Source organism: Macrosteles quadrilineatus, unplaced genomic scaffold (assembly GCF_028750875.1).
Source record: "Macrosteles quadrilineatus isolate MER2022 unplaced genomic scaffold, UCM_ALF_1.0 Scaffold_3__2_contigs__length_128488019, whole genome shotgun sequence".
Taxonomy (NCBI): domain Eukaryota; kingdom Metazoa; phylum Arthropoda; class Insecta; order Hemiptera; family Cicadellidae; genus Macrosteles; species Macrosteles quadrilineatus.
This window is the reverse complement of record NW_026542596.1, coordinates 28,580,523-28,601,624: the sequence shown is the minus strand read 5'-3', so window position 1 is coordinate 28,601,624 and position 21,102 is coordinate 28,580,523. Positions and strand designations below refer to the sequence as shown.

The 21,102-nt window shown below is 34.0% G+C and overlaps 1 protein-coding gene across 3 annotated transcripts in view; it reads left to right on the top strand.

Annotated features, from left to right (window-relative positions):
• The window catches only part of LOC128988661 (tudor domain-containing protein 7-like), a 166,482-nt gene that overhangs the window by 67,496 nt on the left and 77,884 nt on the right, over positions 1-21,102 (top strand). For all 3 annotated transcript variants that reach the window (XM_054410163.1, XM_054410162.1, XM_054410161.1), the window contains 3 exons: positions 621-797; positions 11,583-11,726; positions 13,286-13,345. In XM_054410163.1, coding sequence (XP_054266138.1) covers positions 621-797; positions 11,583-11,726; positions 13,286-13,345 — 381 coding nt within the window. The remainder of the gene's footprint in view (positions 1-620; positions 798-11,582; positions 11,727-13,285; positions 13,346-21,102) is intronic.

The window sequence follows — 21,102 nt, the reverse complement described above, 5'->3', positions numbered from 1 at the left end:
GAATACATAAAAGCATTGGTAAAATAGCATAAAAGCATTGGTAAAATAGCATTCCACCTTCTACCTCTGAAGAAGCCAAAGGGGCGAAACATAAGTTTAATGTGTAACTTTTAAGTGTTCTATTGACCTCCTGGTACTCTTTATTCAGGTGAGTTAGTTGTGTTTCCTTCCTTTCTCTTTTAACAACAATTCTAAAGCCAAGCTGTTTTTCCCCTTAAAACAAAAACTAATCCTAGAATTAAAGAAATTTGTATTTGAATGGATCAAGTTTAGAAGCTACGTTATTTGAGAAAATACAGTTCATAGGCTTGCAAATACAAAATAAATGTTAACATAAACATGAGACTTATATTTCGTACTAGTTTAGCATTTATTCAGAGAATAGATCTCTTTGTTACATTTAGTCTGTGTTAGTTATGTGATCTTTTATTGCCCCTGGACATTAATTTACAATGGTAAGCTAGCTAGCTAAAACATAATATGTCATTTATACAGCCAAGTTTGCATATTAACTGTTTGTTGTGATTGTGAGAGTCTCTACAAACATACTTGTGTGTGCAAGGTGTGTACCTCTCTACTTTAACAGTTGTTTTCAACTCTAATTGAATGGTTTGATGTAGATTGTTGCAGGAACCTCCACCGGAATGTTTGCCAGGTCTGTGGAAGACGAGTATGTAACAAGATACAACGAGCTACTACCTTCCGACTGGCAGAAGACTGTCCATGATTGGCCGTATTTGGCTGTCGAATCAACAGTTAGCAGCACAATCATCATTCCCAAAGAACCGGTCACAGAGGTAACTAGTAATGATTTTCGTTGTACAATGTGTTTATTATATTGTTATTATATGTTATTTATTGTTATAAAAAATTATACCAAGTTTATACTTAAAAATAAAATGCTGTGATGGTTCTCGTTTTGTTCCTAAGTGAAACAAAACTTAGTATATAATGAAGAGGGTGTAAATGCTATCTTAGGTTATTTTAATACTAGCGACCATTCCCATGCTTTGCAACAGGAAGAAAACACTAAAGGGAATAATTATGTTCTATAGATCTGCTGTATGAAATAATTGTTAACCCTGAAATGTCCATTGTTGATAAAGCACCAACAAAATCAGTTTCAAAAACATGTTTTATATCAATTTGGCAATTCTAATATTAAGTGTGTTCATAAAAATAACATAGTAAGGCCGATTCTACACGAGCGTGAAAACCGCGACAGGACCGTCGCGTGACCGCGCTGATATTTTTTGCAAACTACACGTGGCGGGATCCCCGTCGCGTGAAACCCGTCGGGCCATTCTACACGAAGAGGTTCAGACGCGGGATGGACACGGTGGAGCTAGGTTGGAAGGTTTGATTCCCATGTTATTCTTATGGAGAAAATGAAATTTGTTGCAGTTTACTTGTTTATGGATATATGTTGATACAATTTGGCAATTGTATTTATTTCATCCTATACTATTGACCTATGGTCAAAAAACACGTTTTACCTTCCCCGTAGCAGACAAAAATGATACAAAAATGTAATCAGACAAGTTGAAATTCGCTTAGTCTGCAGGTTTGCTGCGGTGGGGGTATTATAACTGGTGACAACTTTAACATGGGGATGGAATGTAAAGTACAGGCTCCTCTATTTTCTTCCTACGCTGTAAATGAAACATGTGATTGGAATTTCTTCCATTTTTTTTCTGTTTATATTTCATTGTTATTTCGTCACCAGCATGGCAACCCATAAAGCTCAGGTTAATTTTTTCAAATTTAAAATTAATTTTTTGTCCTTATATTTGAGCCTATTTCAATTTTTAAAGGGATTCTGCACATCTACAGGAAAATATCTTTCTAACGGTATGCATAGATTTTCTCTGCGATGCACACAAGCTGAGAAAAAATGTTTTAAAGAAACATGCTTGCCTATTAATATATAGATTGGTTTGAATTTACAATGTAATGATTCGATTCGTTAGTTCCAAACCATTTTAAAACAATAATGTGTTAATTTCAAACATAAGTTCGGTGTTGAATTATGTGGTTAGTTCGACGATCCTCTTAGATTAAAGACCTGAATTTTTTACTTTGAAACACATATTGTACCCTTGAAATTTGTTGTCCCAATTGCATTGCCGGTGTCAATCGCTTAGTAAAAATGTCCCACGTTTCAATGCATTTCAATGGCTTTCAGAATACATTATGTATTATTTTATGTACAAACTTTGTTTAAATATTTTAAAATTATAAAATTATTTTAAAATTTACATTTTGCTATTAGCATGCAAACACCGTTGATATTACTTGAACATTTGTATACAAACGCCACAGACTAAGTGCATTTCTTCGCTTTTCAGAGTAAACCATGATGTAATCTTAATCATTTAAGTGCAGGCCGAGCCTCTAACTCGCAAATAAACTTTTCGGTGTCGAACATGTTTAACACTAGAACGCAACTGTAACAGTTTTATTGAATATTTTTCAAATGTAACTAGTATAATGTCTAACTTTGAACCAATGTCTGAGAATCAGGTAGACAATGAAATATTTCAGTTTAGTAAAAGGTTTCGATTCAGCTTTGTTAATGAGAATGAAATAGATATAATTATTAATAGTCTAAAGAACTCTTTTAGTATGGCCTATGATGAGGTTCCTGTGGTTCTTCTGAAAAAAGTCAAGACATTTTTACTAAAACCAATCACCCACCTAGTTAATTCTTATTTGATATCCGGTATATTTCCTGATAAGCTAAAAATTACAAAATTAAAAGCACTTTTTAAAAAGGGGGACAGGCAAACGGAGTCAAATTACCGAACTATAGCTTTGTTACCCTCTATATCTAAGATTTATGAAAAAGTAATTTATAATCAATTGGTAACATTTTTTTGAAAATAACAATCTGTTTGACAACTTTCAACATGGGTTTCGCAGAGGTAAGTCAGTTATAACTGCTGCCACTGATTTTATAGAATCGGTCATTGATAGTTTGGATGGTAAATCTAAGGTAGCGGGTTTGTTCTTAGACCTGCAAAAGCATTTGATTCAATATCCCATGATATATTAATTTCAAGGCTTAGTACCTTGGGTATAGAGGGGACTGCTTTAAATTTGCTTAAATTAGGAATGGACGGGATTGAATTTTTAGTTCGGGACGGGATTTTTATTTCCTTCCCGATTTTCGGGACGGGACGGGACGGGATTTTTTTCTGTGCATAAAAAGAAAGTACTGTATTGCAGTTACCAAAAAAAGACATACAAAATCAATTTTTACCATTTGTGGCACTGATCTATAAAAACCAAAAAATGGGTAACAATTTACAGGTACCTATAGTAACTTGTGACTCGCGGGTCACGGGGTGATCGTCTGTATGACTCACGGTCACGGCGAGATCGTCGTCATGACTCGTGGTCACGGCGCGATCGTCGGTAGGACTCCGCGGTCACGGCGCGATTGTCGGTATGACTCCGCGGTCACGGGGTTATCGTCGGTATGACTCCGCGGTTACGGCGCGATCGTCGTCATGACTCGCGGTCATGGCGCGATCGTCGGTATGACTCGCGGTCACAGCGCGATCGTCGGTTTGACTTGCGGTCACGGCGCGATCGTCGGTATGACTCCGCGGTCACGGGGTTATCGTCGGTATGACTCGCGGTCACGGCGCGATCGTCAGTATGACTCGCGATCACGGCTCGAACGTCAGCATGACTCCGCGGTCACGGCGCGATCGTCGTCATGACTCGCGGTCACGGCGCGATCGTCAGTATGACTCGCGGTCACGGCGCGATCGTCGGTAGGACTCCGCGGTCACGGCGCGATCGTCGGTATGACTTCGTCTCCTGCGTTCGCGGACCTATCGCTCGCAATAACGGCGTTATCGGCACTCGCGAAGCGGAAAAATCGCCGACGATCGGACCAAATCCCGTCCCGAAAAATTCCCGAGTCAAATGTAATCCCGTCCCGATAATCGGGAATATTTTTTTCCCGAAAAATTCCCGAAATTTCGGGACCCGTCCATCCCTAGCTTAAATCTTATCTCTTTCACAGAAAACAGTTTGTTGAAATTCTCTATCATAACCGTAAAAACTATAAAATTCCATATCAATCTTATACCACTGACTTAAAATATGGGGTTCCACAGGGATCCATTCTGGGGCCTCTTTTATTCATTATTTATTTAAGAGATTTTCCGCAACTTAGCAATTTAAGTAAACTCTGCTTGTATGCTGATGATACCAATTTGAAAATCATAGCCTCAACAAATGAAGAATTAGAAAGCAAGGCAAAATCAGACATATGCGTTTTAAATGATTTTTTTTAACTCCCAAAATCTAAATCTCAATGTGGATAAAACAAGTATCATAAATTTTCAAACTCGAACTACCAGAAATCAACGTCGACCGATTATTAAATTTAATAATAAAACCATTGAAGTTAAGGATAGTACTAAATTTTTAGGATTAAGAGGATAGACAAACATTTTGGAGACAAGAGAAATCAATGATCTTTTTCCTTTTCAAAATGGCAGCAGTTTTATTGGAGAAAAATCAATATGTTTTTAATACTCTGTGTTTCCTATACCCGATTGCCCCTCTCCGATTGAATTTTCTTACTCTATATGAAATTAGCTTTACTGTGATATGCTACAAGTAGGCCTAAGGGTTTTATAAAATAATAAAAATCCAAAAAATAATCTTATATATTAAAAAAATTTGGTTTTTCTTTTCCGAATTTGTTTGGCTCTTCTACCCGACCGATTTTCAAGATTGAGGTCTCGAATTGAAGGTATGCATGCACGTACAGATTTGCCATCATGCATCGGCATAAATGTATCTATAATCCCACTTGGTATATACGTAAACGAAATTTGCTCCCCATGTATTTCTTACGGGAGTTAAATTTGGGTTTTCTTTGCCGAGTTTGATTGGCTCTTCTACCTGACCGATTTTCACGATTGAGGTCTCGAATTGAAGGTATGCACGTACAGATTTGCCATCAAACATCGGCATAAATGTATCTATAACCCCACTCAGTATATCCGTAAATGAAATTTGTTCCCCATGTATTTCTTATGGGAGTTCAATTTGGTTTTTCTTTTCCGAGTTCATTTGGCTCTTCTACCCGATCGATTTTCATGATTGAGGTATCGAATTGAAGGTATGCACGCAAAGATTTCACATCAAGCTTCGGCATACCTACTGTATTACTCAACCAAAAAACATAATTTGATTAATTTTTGAATGTTTACTTTAATTTAAGATGTATTTCACCAGTTATAATTTTATAATCCTATATATTTTGGTATATGAACCTTCAGTGAAATACCGGCTTTCATTTATACTATTAGTTATTCAAATCGGACGAGTTTCAAGCAAACACAAGTTGAACAACCAACATAAATATTAATTTTTATAATGGTTTTCTATGATTAAACATCATTCTCTCCAGAATAGTTTGTGTTTTTATATGTTTTGGACTCAAAATAATCAGTAAATTATCGGCTTTAACTTGAGCTATTGATCGTTTGAATCAGTTAAGCCATAGATGTTAAGCTCAAGATAATGGATTACTCAATAATAAATCATAAATTTGATTATTTCTCGGATAATTATATTTATTTTAACGCTACGGAGCAGCATGGGTCCTCTAGTAATATTTTGAATGGACACAGATTGTCTTATATATGGACACAGTTAGTCTTGTACACGGATACAAATTGTCTTATATATGGACACGGTTAGTCTTGTACTTGGACACAGATAGTCTTGTACATGGACACAGACAGTCTTGTGTATGGACACAGTCTTGTACATGGATACAGATAGTCTTGTATATGGACGGACACAGATAGTCACTATTAATTTTATTTTAAAATACATCACTATGACAAAACACCTGTTCTTATGTATGGATTGTACTTTAGGAACGTACATATTGTCCTGAAGGACGTTTTGTGTTAATAGAATAAATACCCCTGCCGCAGCAAACCTGCAGACTAAGCGAATTTCCATTTCCCTGAATGGATTTACACTAAAATGTCTCCTTAAAAATATCACATTTATTCCCTACTAGCTGTAACCCGCGGGCTTTGCCCCGTTTAACTTCTTAATTTTCAAGATTATCTCGTTCGCATGGCTCAATTAAATATTAAATATTTAAGTAAATAAGTACAACTGAGCACCCTGAATATTATATTTTATAAAAAGAAGTGACATGTTTCGGACATTAGTCCATTTTCAAACTTCAAAATACATTAAACACTTAACCGTTGTTTATATAGTTTGTTTGTAAATAAATATGATTTATATATACAGATGGTTTATAGAACTAGACAGGATTTGGAAAAACTTTTTTGTTACTGATTATTTAATTTTAAAATTTGGTCAAAGATTGGGTTTCTTGAAGGAATTTGGCTATTTAAAATATGATTTGGATTTTTTAGATTTTCTTCGTATATGAAATATTCTTCAGTTGAATCCATTCGATTTCCTTTGTTTAAAACTTTTAGAATTTTCATGTTGTTTTTTAAATTTGTGTAATTGTGGTTGGTCGATAAAAGGTGTTCAGCAAAGTTTGATTTCATGGATGTTCTGTTGTTACTCTTAAGAGCTTGAATGTGCTCTTTGAATCTAGATTTAAAAGAGCGTCCTGTCTGACCAATGTAGAAGTGTTCACAATCAGTGCAGTCAATTTTGTAAATGCCAGATTTGTCATAGATGTCTTGATGTTCTTTATTTGTATTAATGTTATTTGCTATCATATTGAAGGCATTATTTTTTTGTTTTAAAGCCAATTTTAATTAATAATATAATTAAAATATATATATATATATATATATATGAAAAATAGAAAAATAGGGCTACTATATATAAATAAAGATTAAACATTAATAAACTTAGTACCCAAGTAAAATTATTTACTAAAATATTTACTGACTATAGTTTCGGCTCTAAGGCCATTTTCAAAGTAAACAAAAATCAAAATAAGATATGTAAATGATTCCAAAATTGAATAATCCAATATATGAAAAAATAGCAAAATTGAGAAAATATTAATGAAAATAAGTACAACACATCATATAGTATATAAATTAATCAATGAAGACAAAATTATGTTACAAGTTAGAAAACTTTTATAATATCATTAGGCGCCTTAAAATAAGAAAAAAAGTAGCAAAACCTAGAAATAATTAGAACACAGATGAAACCATTGTTATTCGATAGTGAAAGGTATTGTGAATAACATATCAAAAGTCTCCAAAAATATCTTTGGTGGAACACCACCTTTTTTCCAAAATGGCGGCCAAATCCGGTAGTTTTTTGCTTTTTATTGAAATTCTGACTTTCCAGTCAATATTGGTGAAAAGTCGTAAATACGTTTTACTTTCCTCCTGAAATTACCTTTAAAATAATACCAAATACATGTACCTACAACCAAAAATAAACCCTGTAAAAATAATAAAATATTTCAAATAATAATATTTTTTTAAATTAACGTAATAGTCCAAGCAAACTAAAATTTCTGACATAGGGTTCGTGTAAAAATTGCAAGTAAATGTGTTATGGTTTTATTTTTATTGTTGGGTGTGCAGAGAGACATACTAAAAGTTGCCAAAAATCAGTCCTCGGGAAACCCGTGAAATAATGATAAAAGATGGCGGCTTTTCCCAACATTGGACAAATTTTGAAAAAGATGCAACATGCTTTTTTTCCAATTTTTTCGAGATATTAAGTTAGGACCACCACCAATATTTATTGGGTAGTCAGTACTTAATTTCGATAGGGAACGCGTTTTTGGCCACCATCTTGGATCCGCCATATTGGATATAATATTTTTTAATGTAATTATAGTATTGTGACACATCATTATGAACTAGATTTCTACGCTGATTTCAATGCTTAAATCCGTTTTTAAATAAGTTTTTTTCGTTTCTTAAGATATATTAAAACGAAAACTCTCCCCTATACATTACTTATGGACGTATCATACTTTGAAAATGTGTTTAGATTATTTTTATCCAGGTCTATTAATGCTTGCAGTTCGTTCTAGCCTTAAAATATTCAGTGATCTAAGAGTATTTTTCTCCAGGTCTTATTGATGCTTGCAGTTCGTTATAGCCTTAAAATATTCAGTGATGTAAGAGCTTTCATTTTAGCTATTTATAGTTAAAACAGACTATTTGGAGAGGAGGTAAAAACCCCAACACAATAATTACCCTTTATTTAAATCAGTTTTTGTTAAAAGATTTAGATCTCGGGTTGTTGGGTTGCTAATATGTCAACAAGTTTGTTCTGGTATCAAAGTACTCACATATACCATTTTTTTTTCATCACCCCTCTTTTGGCATTTACACTTACTGCCACAACCAGAATGACGTTTTCAGTGGACGAGCTTTAATAGAGAAGGTAGTGCTGGTATAAAGGGCATATGCACCATCAGTCAAACACCAACCCCAATCTGTTGGTTCTGCTGGTGAACTATTTCCACGCCATACTTGAACCTGATACTGTACACCCTTAGGCTGTGAAGTTTTCAACGCGTGTTTAAATTGTCAAAGTACGAAACGTCCATAAGCAATGTGTGGGGGAGAATGTTCGTTTGTATATGTCTTAAAATAGAAAATAGCTATTTAAAAACGGATTTCAGAATTGAAATCAGCGTGGAAATCTAGTTCATAATGATGTGTCACAACACTATAATTACATTAAATAATATTGATATCCAATATGGAAGATCCAAGATGGCGGCCCTAAAAGCATCCCCTATCGAAATTAATTACGAACCATTCAATAAATGTCGGTGGTGGTCCCAAGTCAATATCTCGAAAATTGTGCAAAAAAGCATTCGGTATCTCGTTTTGCAAAATTTCTCCAATATTGGGAAAAGCCGCCATTTTATATAATTAATTTAGGGGTTTCCCGTGGACTGATTTTTTGCAACTTTTGATATGTCACTCTGCGCACCACAAAAATAAAAATAAAGCCATAAAACGTTTACTTGCAAATTTTTATACGATACCTGTGTCTGTTTTATTAGTTTGCTTGGACTATTACATTATTTTATTGGAAAACCTTTATTTGAAATATTTTATTATTTCTGCGGGTTTTATTTTTGGTTGTACGTACATGTATTTGGTATCATTTTAACGGTAATTTCAGGAGGAAAATAAAATGTATTTATGACTTTTCACCAATATTGACTGGAAAGTCAGAATTTCAATAAAAAGCAAAAAACTACTGGATTTGGCCGCCATTTTGGAAAAATGGTGGTGTTCCACCAAAGATATTTTTGGAGACTTTTGATATGTTATTCACAATACTTTTCACTATCAAACTACAATGGTTTCATTTGTGTTCTAATTATTTCTAGGTCAAACCATATATTCAGGGGCCTATCATATGTTATTTATTTATTTACATATCTTATTTTGATTTTTGTTTACTTTGAAAATGGCCTTAGAGCCGAAACTATAGTCAGTAAATATTTTAATAAATAATTTTACTTGGGTACTAAGTTTATTAATGTTTAATCTAGGGATGGACGAGATTGGATTTTTAGTTCGAGACGAGACGAGACGAGATTTTTTATTTCTCATAAAATTTCGAGACGAGATCGAGACGAGATTTCTCTTCTCATAAAATTTCGAGACGAGATCGAGACAGGATTTCCCTTCTCATACACAACGGGAAATGCACGTTCGAAATTTTTACCTGATTTTGTAACATTGTTAGATGACTGTTTAAATACTAAAATAATGATAATAGGCAAGAATATTTACAATCTTTCATTGAATAACATCAGCATAACATTTTTTTATTAATCACGCCTAACTTATTAAAAATGCCTACGATTAGGAAACATGGTGATATCAGTTAGGATAGAGTTCAACTTATCCTAAAATAAAATAAATCATAAAATAAAAGCAATATTAATTTTTATAAAATAGTTACTTGTTTTGACTTTTTTTATAGTAATAAAACATTCCTCACACTGCTTACACTTAACAAAACTTCTCAAATGTTATTAAAGTAATATTATTAAAATAATGAAAGTAATATTTACATTAAAAGAATTAAAGTAATATTTGCATTAAAAGAATTAATTAAATAAGAACGCCTTCGAAAAGGAAACGCAACTACAACACGCTCCTGTATTGCGGGTATTGCATTGACTTTCTGCAGGCGTTTTTAATTTTTTTTTTTTTTTTTTTTTTTTAATTCTCGTCTCGATAAAAATCTCGGCCAAAAAGTAATCTCGTCTCGTGTAACGAGATTGAAAATTTCCCGAAATTTCGAGACTTGACCATCCCTAGTTTAATCTTTATTTATATATATATATATATATGAATTTGAACGGATGGTGTTTTTGGCCTCTAGGGACCTCAAAACAAAAAAAAATCGGTCCCGGGTCCAGGTCTTACCGTGAGTACTACGGTAATAGCTTATTCCCTATATGGGAAATTCGCTAATGTAACTAGTGGTGAAAGTGGCACTTTGCTGCACACGAGAGCAATGTTTACGGAATGATCTCGAGTGCAGCAAAGGCCTTTTTCACTCGTGTTACACATTATATTTTTCCTACAGTCACTATAAAGCATATAAATAATTAGTCTTTCAAACACTATACAACACGTTTTTAGGTTCAGCTGGCAACACAAATGGTGCCCTAGAGAAAGTAGTACCCGCGGTCTGTATCACTCCGCTATTTTTTCTCGGCAAGAAATGTGCTCCGCGTTTTGAGAATATAGTTCCGTATGTTTTTGTAATTTGAAGTGGTTTCCGCGCCTAAAAAAAAATGCTATAAAGGTATTTTCTTGTTTATTAAGATCGTAGGAATGTTTTAAAAACGTTTAAAAGAAAAGTCCAGAAAGTTTAGAAATACCGAAACTATAAACACGAAATGACAGGTTAAATCGTAGTTATAATAGTCAATCAGCTGCTCATGGTATTATTATCTTTAAGTGTTGCCAACCTATTTCCAAGCGTACACGGAATACGTGCATAATAGAACCACGCTGTTTTGTGTTGTTTCGTTGGAATCCTGATGTGCGGCAAAGTATAAACCGTACGACAAAGTATAAACCGTACGGCAAAGTATAAATATGCAGCAATTAGCAGCTTTCTGTACTATAAACAGTACAAGGAAGCCAACTTTGTCGGGTGACTGTAGGAAAAAACAATTTTTTTCAATTGTTAAAATGTAAACAAAATTTTTACAAATTTTAAATTAGAAAAAAAAACTCGGATTCATTAAAACCGGATCCAGCCTAAGATCCGATTTTTTTATGGATCCGATCTGGTGTCGGTTCTAGCTCAAATCCGGTAGGCTAGTCCAATATCTGGATCCTACCATCACTAATTCCCTATATTCATCCGTTAATCCGGAATATTTCATATTCTGGCATGTGTAAAGTCCCATGCATGACGGATTAGAAGTACAGTAGTTTACTTTTTATGATTAAAACTCAACTAAAACTTTATTTTTATACTTGCCTATTTAAGTTTTGATTTCAGTTTCGTTTTGTTTTGCTGAAGTTTATGGTATATTTCTTAAGACATTTATGTTCTATATTCTGGCTCATGTTGTGTTTCAGTTGTTCGAGTATCCTCCAAATCCTGGTCCTCCATATCTTCCTGTTCAGTCTCTAGGCAACTCAGACCAGTCAGAAGCTGTCTACATCACCCATGCGACCTCCCCCAACAATGTCTACTTCAGGGTGATCAGCAACGAACACAGCGTAAGACAACTTATCCGGCAACTTAATAGTACATTTGTTAATGTTTTAGTCTAGAAAACACTATTGGTCGATTTCGGAGCTGTGGATTATCTCTAGTTCAGAACTAAATGCAAGATTTAGTCCAAAACTACATATAGAAAATGGCTCTCTGAATTCAAGCTCTAAACTAAAGTTAATTCTAGAATTAAATTGGGTGGGCTTGTTGGAATTTATTTATAATCTTGTTCCTCATTGCCTTCTTGGTACTAAGTTAGAAGCAGCTGTCATGTGTTAATTATATGCCATGTGATTGCTATGTTTATTAATTTGTTGTAAATAAACATCACTTCCACTATGGACTTTAGAAACCATACTGTGTAGTCATTTTTACTCCTATTATTATAAAAGAAAATCAATTATAAACAGGAAAACCACGATTGTTGATTGATTAATAATAAATTTCAATAAGAATTAACTCCCAAGTTTTTCACCCGACTCCTCTCACGAACCTTATACTAATGTTTAATTAAATTACTGTAATTGATCCTCTTGACTCACTACCATCTACCATCACCGCTCTACTATGTGCATGTGAAACCCCACTACCATCGGGGCTAAAAAAACTCTCCGCTTCTCTCTAGCCTCGCCGTTCCACTGTTTTCACCCTTAGTTACACCTTATCAAGTTTTCCATTGTACGAGGAGGCACCAATTAGTGTGTTTAATCAACTGTTAATATATTCTTAACAAGGTAGCACTTCTTACTAGGAAATTGTAGGGTGTTGGATGAGATGACACTATATCGTGGTTAATGACACCGGCACTGCGCTTATACACTGTCGAAGCACATAAATTGCCCCTACAATACACACTACCACGAGAAAATAAAAATTTCCCAGCGATTCCCAAATTAATTCTTGACTTAATCGCGAATCAAACTTAGTTCTGAACTGAGATATACCTCAAATTGAATATTTAATTATCAACTGCTTGATTCTGTTTTACATCTTGAACTATTTTAACTCAGAACTATCCATAGTTTCAAACAGTTTTTGCTCAAACTGAAACCCACCCTATATGTACTAGTAATGTGAGTATCACATCCTGCACATTGTCAATAAATATTGAAAGCTGCTTTCTGATGGCAGTCTAGTAGCCTGACAATACAGTTTTTTTCTTCATTTTAAAATAGTTGTTTAGCCTCCGGATTACTGTATTATACTTAAAATGGTTTACAATACCTGCAGATAGTAATCCTTTGTTGCTGATTTTGGCAACTAGTTTCGGTTCTTGTTTTGAACCATCATCAGGCCTCAAGGTGTCAGGTAATCACTTCATTCGAAGGTCGTTATCAAACAGAGTTCAATAAATAAAACATATACAAAACAAAACACAATAACACGGAACGGACATACATTACAAAAAACACTAAGGGACATTGACAATCGATCGTGACCGGGCTGAGGTAAAGTCTAGACTAACAAAAACAAGAACCGAAACTAGTTGCCTAAATCAGCAACAAAGGATTACTATATGCAGGTATTGTAAACCATTTTAAGTATGTTTTTTTCTTGTTCACAGGAGCAGTATGAACATCTTCTGGAGAATATGGATAAATATTACAATGGGATTGGTAAACAGGTATGTAAAAAAAAGTATCAAACCTTAAACTTAATTTTAACACCAAGGGACCTGTTCGGTAAACTTAAACATTTTACTTTTATCCTCTTTGTTTTACCTAATAGTATATTTCGTACCTAGGGCCCAAAAACCATTTCGGTCCGTGGTACTAACACTATTTTTCACCACACTATACCCTATTACCACTATAATAATGCACACTGATAGTCAACACAACTACAACTTTAAGGTTATGTGAAGAAATAATTTTAGAAATTTAGAAGAAAAAAATAATAAATAGTTCCTAGGCAACAGTAACAATAAAACAATTATATTGCTATGCTATGGATTTTGATTGTGTATATGCATTCATGTTTTAAGTAAGTAAGTGGGCAGCTGATTTTGCAGCCCTAGGGATGTAAAAACCTGCTCAGTCCCCAAATAACGATGACAGCATGTCCAGCAAAATTAACGTATGTAAAACCTCTAAAAACATCACAGTGTGGTGAAAATCTCTTTTCTTTGCCAACATGTGTTGGTACTTATATTAAATACTAGCAGTTACTAGGCGCGTGTTGCTGCACTAACAACTATTGTTTTGAATGGTAATTTGTTCTTTACGATAAATAATAAAAATGTATACCAAAATCAAAAAAGGATATTAATTTGACTTAATGGAAATCAATGGATAAACAATGTTTTTTTTGTTTCTTCATAAAGCATATAAGCAAATAGGTTTTTAGGCGTACCTACCACCACGTGAGCTGGCAACATAACAGCTGTCCGTGTGAAAAGCATGCGTTCTCAAAATTTAAACCGGCGATAGTCAGGGATTGCCTTTATGCCTTAAATGGTGATTGTAAAAGCAAGACGCAAAGGAAATTGTAGTCGCTTGTATTCAAAGGGTAATACAGATTAAATCATTGGAATTCTTGGGGTTAAGACTCCTTTAAACTGGAGATCGTTGCTTCTATCAAGTTTGGTATCATTCTTTTAATCGTCATTCTGGTTCCGTTGCACAGCTTGGGTGGATTTATATCCACCTTAAACTTAAGTTTGGCATTAATGTTATTGAGTTCATGTGGTGGGTTAATGACAAATTGGGGGGCATTTGAATACCTGAGATAGCACACATTATTATTATTCACTTAACAATTTATGTTAGATTGTGTGGATGTAGAACAAAAGTTAAAAATACTAACACATTGCCATCCTTTTTATTGTTTATACTTGGTTAAAGGTTTTTACTTTTTTTGTTTACATATTTATTAGTGATGGGCGGAAAATTGTAGGTATATATATTCTTGAGGAGATCTCGATAGAGTTTATATGATAAATGAAACATGAAACATTGTAAATTTTTGTTTAATACAAACGTTTTCAAGCAAAGAGAAATTAATGAAAAATGTAAAAATGAACAAAACAAATAAAAATATGAACTGTTTACAAATAGTTGAATTTTGAGAGCATATGATTGAGTACAGATCAAAGAAAATAATAAAATCAGCCAAAAAAAAATTAAAATTCAGCTGAGTTGAACAGGGCCGGTTTAACCCATACGCGAACTACGCGGCCGCATATGGCGCCACGAAAAGATGGCGCCAAGGGAACAATTTTTTTTACTGAACAACGTAATTTTGTTTATTTTTGCTCAGAGTCCAAGTATTCAAAGCACCACAATAAAGGCATTTATTCTGTTTGTACCAACAGCACTTGAAAAATGTGTATATTTGTACAGCACTACAACTCAAGGGCTCAAGGCTCAATGCCATTTAATTGCAGTTTCGATTTGAAGTGAGCTGACGCTCGGCAGTCGGCAGCGTACAGCCATTGACTATGAATCCTTATGCTACCAGTACACTATCGCCGAACATTAGCCCGAATGTTTCGCCGAATGTTCGGGTCAGATTGCGACCACGAATGTTGACGAATGTGCAGCCCGAACCATCCCGAACTAACCAAGTACACTATCGGCTAACTTCGGTCGAACTGTGCTGAACCCAATATTGTGTATTCGGGGAAAACATTCGCACCAAAATGTTTGCAACACGCTAACTTTGAAGACTATTCTAGAAAATTTTAGAGGAAATTCTATAATTAATTGTCGTTTGGTGTTAAGACACCACTTGAATGTATCCTATTTTTCTTACTTCTCTGTGGTTTAATACTTTAAAATTAATTATAACATTTTAGCGAATTTCCCTATAGGGAAGTAGCTATTACCGTAGGTGGCATGGTAAGACCTAGGCCCGGGACCGATTTACTATTTCATTTTGATGTCCCCAGAGGCCAAAAACACCATTCGTTCAAATTTGTATATATGTGTGTATATATATATATATATATATATATACTTTTGAACCCACCCGGAGTGGCAGTCACCGCGCTGGTAATTTACTCGGTGTGGCAGTCACCCGCCCGAAAGCCAGTCAGCTCTCCCATAAGCCAGTCAGGTATGGCTTCCCGTGCACTTTATACGTATGGAAACAGCTTAACCGGTGCTGCTGCCTGTGTCGATAAGCGTAACTGCAATACCAATGCGGCGGAGACTGCCTCAACGTGTGTTGGTGTGTTCTATCGTGGAGTAGCGTAGCCAAGTATGGCACCCTCCTCGCCTACATTGTAGCGGTAACACCCAGCGGTCTGTAACCTTCGTTTACTCCTTGTTACTATTTATGTTGAGTGATTAACTACGTGTTGATTTTTAAAATGTTCATAATCCAAATAAATATGATGCACCTCTAATAAGGAACGTCGAATATTAATGAATTATAAATGGTTGAATCTTGATCCTACCCGTTCATCATCTCATATTTTGGGCCTAAGTTTTGTTTATTTTTTATTATAAAAGTGAAATATTTTCACATTTAGCAGAACCTTTAGTCAATTTCTCCTTTATTGACGTACAATATCTACAGGCTGTCCATGGACTGGGAAGATCGGGAATTATACGGATTTTCTTTATCTCGTGAAATATACGAGAATCTTGTTTGAGATACAGGAACTGTTTTTTTTTCATGCTATTGCGTACGCGAAGGAGGAACTATTACATATGGCAACGATATTATTCTATCTGATAAGAGTAACCACGTTATTTCACTCGAAATATAAAAGATTCTTATAATAATTTTAATTTTACAATCAAACTATTACAGGAATTCTATTTTAGGACGGACGAAAGATAAGGAAGCAACAAAAAGTGGTCACGAGTGCAAATGTCCGTGAAGGGGGGGGAGGATACAATATGACAAACGCCAGAAACGATTATTTGTTTACTTTTCAGATTCCTTATCAAATCTCTCTCTCTCTCTCTTTCTCTAACGATGTACAGATTGTGGACTTTACTATTTAAGTTTACCTGAAATTATTTTAGTTCAATCCCATACCTATCCTTATGGGGTTCCTTTCTATTGTTTTCCGAAATAAATAGTAAAGTTGGTTAAACTATTTTTTATTTTATTTCCTTTAAACATAACATTCTTTACCATCCGGTATTCTGTAGTAGGCCTACTGTAGAGTCAAATTTTTAACACTGTGTTTACAAACATTGAATGGCCACAATATTTCGTGTTTTATTTTTTTAAAGTAATAGTAACTTGGATATTTATATATAGCAATAAGTGCTGCAAGCTGTAATGAATGCTTCTGATTAATATCAAAATAAGTAATGAACTAATTTTTTATAATACATCGGTCATTGAATACCAACCATAATGTGATGGGGTTTTCTATTTGTAACTTAAACTTGCAAATAAAGTAGGTAGAACCTCGCTTAACTGGGGTCGGATCAACATGATGCCTATATTATATAACCTCACAAATCCCGAGAAAATGTGTTATAAATTGTATTTTTCAGTCTAATATTTCGATATGAACTATATATTTAACTATTTACGGTAATTTTTATGTGCAGTAGGTTCCCAATTATTGAAACATTACAGTTCATTTGGCAAAAATAAGATGGAGTCAAAACTGAGAAATATCGATCAGTAGCTTCAAGGTCAAGCTATAAGCTCGCACCTACAGACTGACAATCTTGGACTGACACTGACGACATACTCATACTATACTGACAATCGTCTGCTCCTGTCTGCTTTCACAACACTACAACATTTTGTGGTTGGGTTATTGGGTGATTAGTAACCATGACAACTTGTGGATGCATTGAAACCAAAGAAAGAATAGAACAAAGAGAAATTATAAGAGGGGTTTTACATCATTGTTATCTTTATCTTATTTTTATCACTGTTGTTATTACCAGAAAGACTTAAGTACAGTACTATGATTTTATGGTGATTTATGAGTTATTTAAGATTTTTATCCCCATACTTCTGTTCTGTAACATCATGTAGTAGTAGCCTATGATGACTACGGTATCAGTATTCTACTAGTTTCTTTTGTTTTGTTCTTTACGTGATTTATTGCTGTACAGTAAGCAAGTTTTGTTTTGTTTGCATACGGTGTAGTTTTTATTACTGAACCAAGGTTAATAAATTAACATATCACGGTTGCGCAATACCTATTGTATTTTGATTATATAAAATGCAAATTTATAATCACGTTAACGTCCATTTATACAGAGTGTCCCGGATCGGCATTGTTCCTGAGTAAGAAACATTTAAATATCATATTTAAATTTTCCAGAAATCCTTAGTTACTCACACAGCTAAACATTTTTTAGGCCTAAATCATTTGAAACCTGTACATTACATATTTTTGGTCGAGTTTTCGACCACTGGACGACCACTAGTTAAAGTTAATTGTATTACAACAATCTTTATAGTAAGCAATATAAGCTTGAATCGGACTTATCTGCCTTCAGCTAATCCATCATATGATAGTACGTTAGAGAGTATGCCCATGCTGAAGTTTTACTTATTCTTGAAGAATTACTTAACTTAGTATCAAGAAATAAATCACACCCCTTATATACACTGTACTGTGCTGTTTTAATGCTTTGTAGTTGATTGCTACTTCCTGTGATCGCATATTAATTCCTACAATAGGAACGTAATAAAAAAAAATACTTCTTTTATTTTTTAACATTTGTATGGTTTATTTACAAACAGAAATGTGTAAGATTAAAATAAATTAATGTAGATTAGTAGCTCAAATTAATATAATTATTATATTAATTTGAGCTACTAATCTTTGGTTTAAATTTTAACTATTAATATTTTGAAACATCTAAGTCCAAGATACTGTATTACTCAATAAAGAAATCATAAATTTGACATAAATCAAAGGCATATCTTTTAGTGGAGACCTAGGTTTCTACCTCAAAACGTTATCGTCAGTCCTGTTGTATCATAAATTTGATTATTTCTAGGATATGATATGTTATTTAAAAGCTGCGGAACAGCACGAGTCCTCTAGTTTTGTTTAAATTTCAAATCACACTTAATTTTATATAGTTAACCCTCTATCTGGCATTTGTCCAAAAAAGGACACGAAAATTTGACGTGTGGAATAGCAATGTCATGTTTTTACATTTCGGACATGGGACAAAACAATTAAATATTGTAACCAGCAAACGGCCTCAAATCGTAAAAAAAATTGCAACGGGGGAGGACACGTATTGAGAACATTTGTTTTTTTTTTAATTTACGGTAGGCCTATGCTATAGTATAAAACATCTACCGTATCCATAATAATGTTCTACCACTAAACAGCAGAAAAAAGTAAATCACCAAAGATTCGCACAATAGGCTACCTATGACAAATTATTTATAAATCAAAAACCTAAGCATAACTGTAAACAATCCTATTTTTGTAACTTCCAATTGTGGTGTATCAAAGGGTTTTGTTGCGGCTTGGTTCAAATAAGCTGTCGTCGTAAATGAAAAAAAAATAGTGCTGCACCCTATTGGTAAACCCTATAAATCCTTAATGCTATTGAATATCATAGAACCAACTTGTGTAATTGAAACAGCAGGTAAAATTCTTTAATTCATTTCAAATATGAATACTGATAAGGTTAACATGGTAATTTCCAGAGCCACTAGGGGGATCTTTGAGATAAGAGTATGTCTATTATGTTAATCTGGAACGTGAGCTATCATCATACCGAATTCCAGCTCAATCCGACCGAGTTGTTAATGCGTGATTGAACTTCAAACAAACAAACACACAAACTTTCACATTTATAATATTAGTAAGATAAGATGTATTAGTTAAATATTAATTATTAATTACTATCTGTCTGCGCGTTCTACGCTCTGGGATCTTATAGTGGTCAGTTGAAACCTTCCTAAATAAAGAAAAGCAGTTGGTTTGCATATTTTCAGATATGCTGGCCAAACTATTATATGTAAACAAATACAGTATCTGACAGTTTAAAGTAAAAAAAATGCATAATAGATCTATGAGGGGTAAATATTCCATATCTGTTGGCACAAAAAACCTAATGAATGATGTCGATTTTTCGATTGTTCCAACTAACCAAACGATATATAGTTAAAATACTATTCCTCAACCTTGCCATTAAACATTCAGGTGGGAAAATTCACTATCAAAGGTGCTCTTGTCCTGTCCGTATGGAACACTGAGTAATATGCGCTACCAACTTGTAAATAATTTTTTAGGCATACGAACCCAAGAGATGGGCAATTGGTCTATTGGCTGTATGGTCCAGCGAGCAGCACATAGCGTTGAGAAGACACATTGGAAAAGCGATTTGAGCATAATCCGTAAACCTCTGTTACAATCACCCACTGCAGTTGTCACTTTACACTTTACACAACCACCATTGAAGTGACGTCAATGAGTTGAAACCTTTTATTTAAGCTATTGGTAACGCTTAGGGTACGTAAAACATGTAAGTTTCCCAGCCATATAGAACACTGATTCAAGGTCTCTTCCCCGGTTATCAAAACTAAATAAAAATTGTATACACAAAAAAGCTCTATTTTCATTTACGGTTATCCTACACAATATTGCACTTGCGTTTAATTAAATCCGTTATGTAAGGAAAAACGGTTTTAAACCAACTTGGTTTGGATTTTCTTTTGAAACGAGATCGGAAATGATTGCGGTATTTGTAAACAACATTCAATGTAAACATATCAGTGACAGCTAGAGAAAAATAATCTTATTCCGAACATCTGTTCGCTATTTCATAGATGATTATGTGATAAACATTGTGAGAAAACTTGACAAAAATCGCACAAAATTGGGTTGTTTAACGTCCGTAACTTTTTTTACAAAGTAGTGAGGCCATATTTTAATAGCTTAAGACACTTTCGCCAATCCAGTGAATACATTAAAATGATTCGGATCTTTACTCTCGTTTTTCAGGAAAAGGCCGCGTAAAATGGGTTTGGGCCGTGACAGACGGAAGACAGACAACAACGGAATTGAGATAATAATTGATGATTGAGATAATAACGGAATAATTGAGATGAGACTTGTTTCGGATTCTTGAATGTATAAAAGGTAAAAATAACCTAAAAATTGATGTTTCTGAGCAATGTACAGACAAAACTCTATAATTTTATTTATATAGATTACTACCTGTGGCGATTTTCATTAGAAATTTATTGAAGTAAATAAACAACAAAGTTACAAACCAAAAAACCATCCGGCCAGTGTTTTTATTTAAAAAAGTACGTAGGCCTATTTGATTGGCTTTGTTTTCTGAACTAAAATATTTATTTCCTGATCTATTTTTAGTTCCTGGTTTCGAAACATAATTTGGCAAAACAATTATTTATTCATTAAACAATTTAACTTGATCGGAAAATCATTTCAAAACATTGGAGGACAATTTTAATCATAAA